Source organism: Arachis stenosperma, chromosome 8 (genome assembly GCF_014773155.1).
Source record: "Arachis stenosperma cultivar V10309 chromosome 8, arast.V10309.gnm1.PFL2, whole genome shotgun sequence".
Taxonomy (NCBI): Eukaryota; Viridiplantae; Streptophyta; class Magnoliopsida; order Fabales; family Fabaceae; genus Arachis; species Arachis stenosperma.
Window position 1 is genome coordinate 50616606 of NC_080384.1, and position 11255 is coordinate 50627860.

General features: G+C 32.8%; 2 protein-coding genes across 3 annotated transcripts; one reads left to right on the plus strand and one right to left on the minus strand.

Moving 5' to 3' along the window:
- The first annotated feature begins 2204 nt into the window (after nt 1–2204).
- On the plus strand, nt 2205–7014 carry LOC130944180 (TOM1-like protein 5). 2 transcript variants are annotated; one of them, XM_057872368.1, is made up of 12 exons: nt 2207–2473; nt 2578–2647; nt 3173–3269; nt 3810–3937; nt 4309–4387; nt 4558–4656; nt 4750–4863; nt 5299–5456; nt 5713–5788; nt 5884–5969; nt 6077–6247; nt 6346–7013. In XM_057872368.1, exons 4-12 carry the CDS (start codon nt 3828–3830, stop codon nt 6707–6709), a joined length of 1257 nt encoding a protein of 418 aa, XP_057728351.1. In that variant the 5' UTR covers nt 2207–2473; nt 2578–2647; nt 3173–3269; nt 3810–3827; the 3' UTR covers nt 6710–7013. The 2 variants fall into 2 exon arrangements, with proteins under 2 accessions (XP_057728352.1, XP_057728351.1); XM_057872369.1 differs by lacking the exon at nt 3173–3269 and having other exon boundaries at nt 2205–2647; nt 6346–7014.
- A 619-nt stretch (nt 7015–7633) lies between these two features.
- Nucleotides 7634–10430, minus strand: LOC130944181 (serine/threonine-protein kinase SRK2A-like). Its single transcript, XM_057872370.1, has 8 exons — nt 9856–10430; nt 9632–9733; nt 9491–9544; nt 9298–9390; nt 9101–9193; nt 8753–8857; nt 8562–8660; nt 7634–8316 (listed from the first exon to the last, which is right to left on the minus strand). The coding sequence occupies exons 1-8, from the start codon at nt 10048–10050 to the stop codon at nt 7981–7983; spliced, it is 1077 nt and encodes a 358-aa protein (XP_057728353.1). The 5' UTR covers nt 10051–10430; the 3' UTR covers nt 7634–7980.
- Nucleotides 10431–11255: the final 825 nt, after the last annotated feature.

An 11255-nucleotide genomic window follows, 5' to 3' on the forward strand; every position in this document is an offset into this window, starting at 1 on the left:
TTTACCTCTTTCTTTTTCAATAAGATACTTCCTTCCATAATCATACTACACTCCATTACCCAAAAACCAACTATCAGGTTTTAAACAAGTGTTACAAAGGTTTTGAAAGTTAAAGGAATAGTTTAAAAAGTAAAAATTCATATTTCTGAAAAACAGGGGGTTCGCGTATGCAGCACCTTGCTCGCATATGCAGGAACGATATTCTGGACACTCTCGCGTATGTGTCATTGGTCCTCGTATGCAAGACCTTCAAACCGAGAGCTTTGCCCGCGTCGCGTGTCATATGGCCGCGTATGCAACCGTGAAAATTTTCCACTTCCGCGTACACGCCACACTGCCGTGTACGCGGGGCTTCTGGGCAGTGCCCAATGACCGCATTGCGTGTGTCCTCGCATATGCATGCATAGCAGAATGTGTAAAAAGCTGCTATGTCCAAAACTCCTGTTTTGCATACCAAATTTTGGACGCGTGTAACTTTTTTCATTTTAAAATATTTTTTTTCCGTTCTTCAAACGGTGTAAACCTCTCGAACCAAATTTTCATTCCAGACAAGTTTGATAAAATTAAAGGTCCGGAGACCAAGTTACACCCTGCTAAAGTTGGCCAAAAATCAAAGATTTCATTAAAATGCCAAATCTCAACTTTCAAAACATTTAAATCTCAAACCCCTTTAAAACTTACCAAATTTGCATCAACCAAGTTCAATCATTCCTCAACACCCCTCATTTACTCCATAACACACCAATCCACAGTTATAATCACTTCACACAATCATTCATATCCAAGACAATATTATACCTAGTTATCAACATACATACATATATATATATATATATATATATATATATATATATATATATATATAGTCACTCAATAATAATAATAATAATAAATTATTAGAGATTATTTTACAAAAAATTGAAAGTTAAAACCATTTGATATTTTTGTATTTAATATAATCAAAAGATGTCCTATGTAAAAAAATATATATATATATGTTTGTATTGAAAAATATGTATTAAAAGAAAATGTTTTAATTTGAATTTATATTAAATACATATTTTTTTAATACAAATATTTTTTTTAAAATAATACATCTTTCGATTATATTAAATACAAAAATATCAAATGATTTTAACCTTAAATTTCTTGTAAAATAATCTCTAATAATTTTATTTATTATTATTAATTACATAATAATATTATACCATGATTTTTTGTATTTTCTAGATAAAAATAATAATAAATTTATTCATTAGATTCTTATATATATATATATATATATATATATATATATATAGTCACTCAATAATAATAATAAAACTATTAGAGATTATTTTATAAAAAATTCAAGGTTAAAATTATTTGATATTTTTGTATTTAATATAATCAAAAGATGTATTATTTTAAAAAATATGTTTGTATTAAAAAAATATGTATTTAATATAAATCTAAATTAAAATATTTTCTTTTAGTACATATTTTTAATACAAACATATATTTTTTTTACATAGGATATTTTTTAATTATATTAAATACAAAAATATCAAATAGTTTTAATCTTAAATTTCTTATAAAATAATCTCTAATAATTTTATTATTATTATTATTATTATTATTATTGAGTGACTATATATATATATATATATATATATATATATATATATATATATATATATATATATATATATATAAGAATTTAATGAATAAATTTATCATTATTTTTGTCTAAAAAATACAAAAAAGATAGTATAATATTATTGTACAATTAATAATAATAATTATTTTATTTTATTTTATTTTTGGACGGGAGACTATTATGTCTAACAAAGAAAAACGTTGGAGATTGATTTGTATATTAGTTTTTCTTGGGGACTAAAATGTCCGTTTTTAAAATTTTGGAGACTGATCTGGGTAATTATACTGTTAGAAAATGAATTGAGGACTTATTTGTCTGTCAGGAGTAAAATTTTAAAAATTAATCTATATATTAATTTTTTTTAGACTAAAATATTCGATTTTAAAATTCTCGAAAATTGATGTGGGTAATTACTCTAAAAATAAAAAGCGTAGAAAATACCACGAGAAAAAAAATAACGGATAAAATCAGTGAACATCCATATTGTTGTTATACTCCAAAATTTTCCAATAACATGTACTTGAAGTGTGACACCATCTTTCCACTAACCATTTTCCAGCGAAAAAGAAGCAAATGACAGATGGCGGTGCCGTTTTCTTCAAACATTCAACCCAACCCAACCTTAGATTCTTTTCTTTTCTAACCGCTTTCAATTTCTATATTATTTAATTAATTTCATTTTTTATTTCTATATACTTTTTCCATAATTACTATACTACATACCAAATAAATTTGTCCACAAATTTAACCATATACACAGTTCACCCACTTGAGAATCTCGTCATTATCATCATCATCATCATTTTTCTCATCAAAATTCATATGCCCCAAAAGGTTTAAAGTTTAGAAAATAAGAAAAAGAATAAAACTTTACATTCAATTTGATCTGCTCCTTCTTTTTCTTCTTCCATGACCATTAATTAAATCAAATGCTGCAGCTCTTTAGAACATATCAGTGCTTCTACGCTTTCTTTCTCCTCATCTCTGTAGTTGTGTCTGTGTTCACTGGTACGTATGATTCTCACTCTTATCAAATCAAGTTTATGAAAAATGAAAGGAAAAGAATGAATTTTTTAATGGGTTTTGCTCTTCTTCTTTTTTTTAGTTTTTTAATCTGGGTTGTGTTTGTTGTAAGGTTTTGTTTGGTAGGTGTTTGATTAACTTAGATCTGAGAGCAAATTAGAATCATGATTTCAGTTTTGGATGTTAAGGCAGTTCATGGTTTTTATGAGCTTAATTATGATTAGTTGGTTAATTGATTACGATACCCATTAATTTTGTTATTGCTTTTGTGGAAAGAAAAGTATGAAGTAATGTGAAATGATTTTAACTTCGTAGTTCAGAGTCTCTTCTGGGTGTTATATGGCTTTGGTCCCTTTTCTTTTGTATATGTTATACCTACTTATGCCCCCTTTTGATATGTACGTATTTGATTTTTCCCCCTTTCAATTCAATTTCTTTGTGTTGATGCTGAGATTGAGTGTAGTGCTGAATTATTGGGTGATTTCTTTATATATATATTTCCTATTGCAGGGTAGTTCATGATATGCTGCTCTGACTTTGATTGCTACTATAACATCACTAACATGACAGCATTTTTAACTTGGAACTGAGGCCAGTTTAGTTTAAGGTGATTTTTTCTAACTGCGATTCAAATTATGTGTTTGGTGCTGTTTCTGTAAGATTGATTTAGTTAGAATTGATTTTGATGCAAGTGTTGTGATGCTCATGGTAATTCTTTATATTCGGTTTCATTCATTGCATTCCACTGCCCTACCAATATATGAAGACTAACAGTGTAATTTGATTTAAAACTCGGATCTAATGCTTTCTGTGTTTGCCATTTAAAAGTATCATCTTTATTGCGTTTGTCTTCATATACATACTAATGTCTAACCTTCTGCCCTTTTTCGGAAAAACTTTCAGAAGACTATTCCTTTTGGCACATGTTGATAAATCACTAGTTTAGATCTTGAATCTTAGCGTAAGTGCGTAACGGTAATGATTCTGCTTTGTGACATGGAGTAAGGCTACTAAGCAGGACCTCATGCATTGGGCTGCATTTTCGATAAATAACCGAGTTCAAGTTCTGTTGATATTATTCTGTGTTTGGTTCCATTCCTGAATTCTCTTTTAATTTTATTTTTTTTACATGCTATTTCATTTTCAGATTATTATATAGAAAAGGATGGCATTGACTGCAGCCGAACTAGTCCACGCCGCAACAAGCGACAAGCTGACTGAAACTGATTGGACAAAAAATATTGAAATATGCGAATTAGTTGCTCAGGATCCAAGGTATGCACAAAGATTCAATATCCTTATGCAATGATGTTTCTTCAAGATTGATCAGGACCCTAAAAGGCTAAGACATTCAGAAATTAATGTTTGGTTGTTACTAATTGCATAACATGATACTGAATCACATAGTTTTATCATATACTTATGTTATTATTATTCATCAATCATAGCTCTTTTTGGTTGCAACTAAGAAATCTGTTCAATTTTTTCACATACTTGCAATTTAAATTATGCTCATCATTATTCTTAACCCTTCGTTGTCCCATGGGGCTGAGCTTTATTCATCTTTTTATGATAAATGGATCACGAATTCACAATAATCCGAATTGTGTTATTGTAATTACCCATCAGTTTTTTTGAATATGCAGGCATGCTAGAGATGTTGTCAAATCTATCAAAAAGCGTTTGGGTAGCAAACACCACAATACTCAGCTTTTTGCTGTCATGGTGAGTATAATGACTTATGAATTTGCTTGTTTATAATCTTTTAATGGAATTACTTGTCACCTATACCCGAGTATAGAGATAATTTTTCTTTACTTTGCTGTGTATTTACACTACTTGCTTTGTGTTCTATGGTGTCCTGCTAAATGATCTTCCATCTAATGATTTTCTAGCTGCTGGAGATGTTGATGAACAATGTTGGAGAGCATATCCATGAGCAGGTTATTGATACCGGAATACTCCCTATTCTTGTGAAAATTGTGAAGAAAAAGGTAAGTTTTCTCCATTGGGTTTTGTTCTTTAGCTATGTTATTCTTCTTTTCGATATCCTTTTCTTATTTCATCTTTTTTCTATGGTGGTGCAGTCAGATTTTCCTGTGAGGGAGCGGATATTTCTCCTACTCGATGCTACACAGACATCCCTTGGTGGTGCTTCCGGAAAGTTTCCGCAGTATTACAATGCATATTATGAGTTGGTGGTGAGTAGAGAGATATACGACCCAGACCCCTTAGATATTCTAGTGCTATAATCTTGATTCATTTGATTCATAGTTTGTGGTCGGGATTCATTCATGGCAGAGTAAAAAGTGATACAATTTCAATTATATGATTTCAAATATATATTGCATATTATTAAATTTAATCAGCAACTGAATCTTTTCTCAGTGCTATCTGCATATGCTCCGTTATGGTCGGATCATATGGTAGTTGCAGTTACATGTTTAGCACTTAAAGATGATTGAATGAATACTTTTTACAAAGTAATATGAATAATGGTTGTGTGTACTAGTTGGTTGAAATGACAGCTACTCATACCCCTTAACTAATGGTCTCAGATACAAGTCTTGAATATGGTAAAATCGGCATTGGGAGGTTTTTGTTTCACTGTGAAATTTGGTTTATACTTTTTTCAGAGTGCCGGAGTACAATTTCCTCAAAGGGCTGAAGTGGTCCAATCAAATCATGCTAATTCACAACCGAATGGGACTAATAATGTACCGAACAGGGAGCAGGCCCCAACTAGACCTGAAAGTGTTCCTCCGAAGGATGCCGAGACTGTTCCTGAATCTAGGTAACTTGGTTTCTTTTTTTTTTTCGCCCCCAGTTTTATTGTACTTGTGATTGATATTGTTGACATGATCTCCAAAAACTCTTCTCTAGCTGAAATGTATTTATTCGTTTTTCTTTTCGGTCTAAATTGAAAGTAAGACAGTAGTTTTTCATCAAATGAAATGAATGATAACAGTCAGAGTTTAAAATTCCATTGATATCATTTCATTGGTAATTTCATTCTTAACATATTTGTTCTTATCTTCAATCTTTTGCAGCATCATTCAAAAGGCAAGTAATGCATTACAAGTTCTAAAAGAAGTCCTTGATGCAGTTGATGCTCAAAACCCTCAGGTGAGCCCTCGACGCATACTTATAGAACTCTGAACCGTAAAGATTTGAACTTTTAACTGCTGCTGAAAAAAACAAAAATGTTATTTCTTTTGTAGGCAGCAAGGGATGAATTCACTCTTGACCTTGTCGAACAATGTTCCTTTCAGAAGCAAAGGGTAATGCATCTTGTCATGGCTTCTCGGTAAGGCTCCTTCGAGTCTCTCCACTTTTAGCCTATACATTTTCATGCTCCTTTTAGTTTACAGTCAATTTTGACATTCAACTGGTATCTGCATTGGCATTTCGTAGAGACGAGAGGATAGTTTCTCGGGCGATCGAATTGAATGAGCAGCTTCATAAAGTTCTAGCAAGACATGATGACCTCCTAGCTGGCAGAGTTACAACAACTGCTCCTCCTCGATTTGATCATGAAGACGAAGAAGCGGAGGAGGAAGAGGAGCCCGAACAGTTAGTCCGAAGGTTTCTTGCCATTACTTTGAACTCAAACTGAATACTTTTCAATCTTGATTTTTTTTTTTCTTTTTGGTTAACTTCCATAATACTATAATGCCTTGTAGATTACGCAAAGGAAAGGCTTGCGCGAGGCCTGAAGACGAAAAACAAAAAACCGAGATCCCAAGCTTGGGTTTGCTTGGGGAGAGACTCCACCGTCCGCTAATACGGCCACTCTCTTTGGAGCCATCTCGGGAGGCTAATACCCGTTCACCACCTGCTTCAATGCTGCCGCCTCCACGTGCAAAACCAAATGGGGAGGTTCCTCATGTGACAATTCCGCCACCGCCGGCAAAGCACATTGAGAGGGAAAGATTCTTTCAGGAAAACAAGGATGGTTCTAATTTGTCTGGCCACATGAGAGGCCTCTCTTTACACAGTAGAAATGGTAGCAGCTCTCTCAGTGGAAGCTATGATCTTAGTGATTAACCTCTTAAAATAAAAATGAAAAATAAAAAAATAAGTAAGAAAAGAAGAGAGAGAGAGAGAGAGAGAGAGGATATTTTGCTCCATCCCCCCCCCCCCCCCCCCTCTTTTGGTATGAATTTGAGGTTGAGAATTAAATTTGTGAGAAGTTGGTGATTTTGTGATATAGTTTGGATAGGGCAAGACAAATGCATTTGCTTCAGTTCACTCTTATACTAGGGGGTTTTACTCTCATATTTTTATAAAAATATAGTTATATCAATATTTTATTGTTTAGATGGTATTCTCATTTTATATATATAAGCAAGAAAGAAGCACAATTGTTCATTGATATTAATAATAACCCATGAGGAATAGTGATACTTCTTTAGCCATAATTTCATGTTACATTGGCTTGATCATAATTATACATAGAGAAGTTTCAAGGTGAATCATACATTGTCTAGTTCATTTGAAGGGTAAACATGAAAGGCAACTTGGCTAAAATATGGATAAACGGAGTAAAGCACCTTTGGAGTCATTGTTGACATCCGCCGGGATGCCGTGGTGGTTCCTATGGTGCGGTTGACGGCGAATATGATGAGAACAATGAGCAAGCAAATCTTGCTGAAAATCATGGTTAGGTTTTGAACTAGCTAAGCAAGGAACATGATCAAAGAAACAGATGAACGAAGTATTAATGAAGCATAAGACTATTGGTAGCTCCACTGGGTGGTGCACAATTTACAAGATAGATGTATACAACTTTGTTTCTGGAAATATAAGCAATTTACAAGATTTGGACTCATATTTACAAAAATCACCAAGCAACAATCTTAACTTTACATGAACGCTCATCTCATTAGATGCATCACTCTACTTTGAACTAAAAGCATTTTGACCATAAATATTAGTAAGTTAACAAGGAAAGGTAACATAGGAGGTAATCAAGCAACCACTATAATTTCTTTGTCCACACCAAAAGAGGCATCACAACAAAAAGATTGGAGAACACAAGATCCTCCTTATATATAAGAGCATCATTTCCAGTCTCTTAACTACTATTCTTATACATGGCAATTTAGAATGTAATCTAATGTTGTTCTTATACATGGCATCCATTGTGATACAAGTGCAAAATTACATCAACAGACCATACATTAGAATGCCTCATTGGTTTAAAGCAGTTCTATTTATAACTATAATACACATAAATAAATAGCTGTTTTTTTTTTCCAGAAATTTTTTTCCTTTTCTTTTTTCTAGTTTTAACCAGTACACAAGAATTTGACTGCTTAACTAATTTGGAATTCTCCACTTGCATGAACCTCTTTGACCCTCTTATCATACTCATCTTCTTCCTCTTCCTCCTCCACTTCTTCCTCTACTTCTTCTTCTACTTCTTCTGCTCCTTCGTTGTCTTCGCCTTCCCAGCCAAAACCTTTGACAGGCCTAGATACTGGAGGCAGGTTTCTCGCCTCTCCCACAATTTTCATTATCTCCTCCACACTCTGAACATGAAAGTTTGGATTGTCTCTCTGGTAATAGATAGCTTGAGCCGGTTCAGTTAGCTCTCTTGGAAGATTTTTTAAAAACCATGGGTGGTTCTTAATTTCCTTTAGTGTGATTCTCTGGAAAACAATATTATCTGGCAGTTAGCTAAAGATAAACAAGCCTTAATTCCAAAATGTAGTTTGTTAAGTTTTCAAGAGTATCTTGTTTTCTTGTTTGATAAAATTCACATTCTAGCTATTATATGTTTCTTCATTTTGAGTGTACAAAATTAATCAACAACAACAAAGTCTTAATCCACAAGGTGACAATCTAAATTGCAATAGCAGCGAAAAAAGTTTAGTTGGTAAAAGTTACTGCATACCCTCAATGGATTTGCAACAAATATACGAGCGAGAAGTTGTCTACAATCCTGAGATATGTGAACATAATCAGGGATTTTGTATTGAACACTCATTATACGCTGCAAAATAGAGTAGATGATAGCGATAAGAATAATGTGAAAAATATCAAAAGAAACACCTTAAAGTCGTTATCGCAGGGCAGGAAACAAACCTGAATTGTTTTTCTGAAATTCCTCGGATCATCCTGGTCCTCAAATGGATATGCTCCAACCAACATGACATAAAGAGTCACTCCACATGACCACACATCAGCCAACTAAAACAACGTTTAGAAGAGAAAACATTGTAGGAATCACAATCATATCCATGGAATTTTAAACTAGGGATGGTCACAAGAGAAAAGAAATAATACTAGGGATGAGTGAATAAGTTACAGAACAAATTCCACCCTCTCAGCCCCTCCATACAAAATATAAAAGCTTAAAGATGGAAAGGTGAAGATTCAATCCAATGAGAGGAACCCTAGAGAACCAATTCAACGTGGAGCAAATATATTTACCTTGCCATCATACTCTCGCCTAGAAAGAACCTCCGGTGCTATATAAGCTGGTGTTCCAACAGTTGATTTGGGTCGCGAATGCAGCAAAGATGACTATACAATGAAGAATGAACACTCAAAAACTATAATAATAACAATAATAGTAAAATACTTAGTATTATCCAGAATCTTTAAGCTTGATGATATAGTTCCAATACCTTGGAATAACCGAAGTCACAAATTTTTAAGCGAGGTGCTGGACTTCCATCTAAAAGGGTATTTTCTAGCTTCAAATCTCTGTGGCATATTTGCTGCAAAGTGAAAAAGAAAATTGAAATCTTTAGCTCTCACTTCCCAATTTGCTAATTTCTAAATAAGGGAAATGCCGCAAGCCCGCGATTTTCAAAGTACCATATTATGGCAGAAATGGACACCAGAGATCAGCTGCTGAAAGAAATATCTAGCCTGAAACAATCACCGGGAGGAAAGTTAGACATGACAACAAGAATAAGGCAACAAAATAAAACAGAAAATCATAAGACACAGGGTAACCTCGTCTTCACTGAACCTGCCAGCACTGCATATCCTCTCGAAGAGTTCTCCTCCGGCAGCATACTCCATTACTATAGCTAGATGCGTCGGAGTCAACACAACCTGCAAAATCAAAACACCATTGAAACAAAGATATCAATATTTGTTATGCATAGTGTATTACTATTAATTACTCAACAAAATAGAAGTTATCCATCAGAGTTGAAACAAGTGAAATTCTTTACCTCCTTGAAACGAATTATATTGGGGTGCCTAAGGGACCTGTGGTTGATAATCTCTCTAGCCACGTTCTCATCAATCTTGCGGCCACGCTCGATGTATTTCATTGCGACGAGCTCCTTTGTGACCTTGTTCCTCATGAGCCTGGCAACACCGAAATTGCCAGCTCCCAAATCCTTCACAGCCTCGTATTTGTCCATAGTGATCACAGTTAACCAACGAAACCCTCAATTGGATCCTCAACAGAGACAGAAACGGAATCGAAATAGAATCAGAGGGTCATTCTGTCCATCAATTCGATCAAAAGGGTACCCAAAGCTGGTCGCTTTTCACTGAATAGAAACTTGTTTCTTAATCTGTTCTGATTTTGTATAAAATTAGGGACAGAAAGAGAGAGAGAAAGAGAATAAGGTTAGAAAAATGGTGGAGAAGAAGAGAGAGGAATGGAATTGGAATCCATAGCCATGGGGATTATTAGAAGAAGAAGAAGAAGAAGAAGAAGAAGAAGAAGAAGAAGAATGGAGTGAGTGAAAATGAGTGGGAGTGCAGGTTCGTTATCCTTGTTGGCTTTGTTGTCTCGTTCTCTTTCGCTCTCTCTTTTTCCACCTTTTCTCTTTTGTCTTTTTCTTTTCATTCCTTTCTCATTCTTTTTTTTTTTACTTTTTTGTTTTTTTTAATGAAAAGGTACTAGAAGGAAATTTCTTGTTGAAAATTTTGAATAAGAATTTAATTTTGATTAAATAAACAGTATTTTTTATGATGCAGTAATATATAATTAATTGTCCCTATAAAATTATGCTGATAAGAGTAATTTTTAAATTAAGTCTACTCAAAAGTTTATTTGTTCGTTCTTTAACGACGTTATCTTTTTTTCTGTATATTTTTTTAATAACGTCGTCGTTATTGTGTTATTTTTTCTTTTTTTGTTATTTTTTTATGCATAATACAAATTTTTAAAAGATTACTTATTTAAAATATTAACATGCAACTAATAAAATATAATACAAAAATTTTGGTACGCACAACAAAAAATTTGGTAGACAACATAAAAATTTTAGTATGTAATACATAAATTTTTGAACGATAACACCAAACTAATAAAATACATATAATATAATTTAGTACACAACACAAATTTTTAAAAAACTATAATTAACTCATCCAACTAACAATATATTTATAGAAAAAATATATGTTATGTGTAAAAAATTTTATATTATGATAAAAAAATTGTGTTGTTTGTAAAAATTTATATGCTCTAACAAAAAATGTGGAGAATGAGAAGTGGTATAATGTGTAAAGTTATCTGTCTTTATGTTTGATTGGGCGCCATTATTTTAATAAAATAAGATCTTTTTTAATGAAAAAAGATATTTTTTATTTTTTAATGTGTTTGGCAAATTTC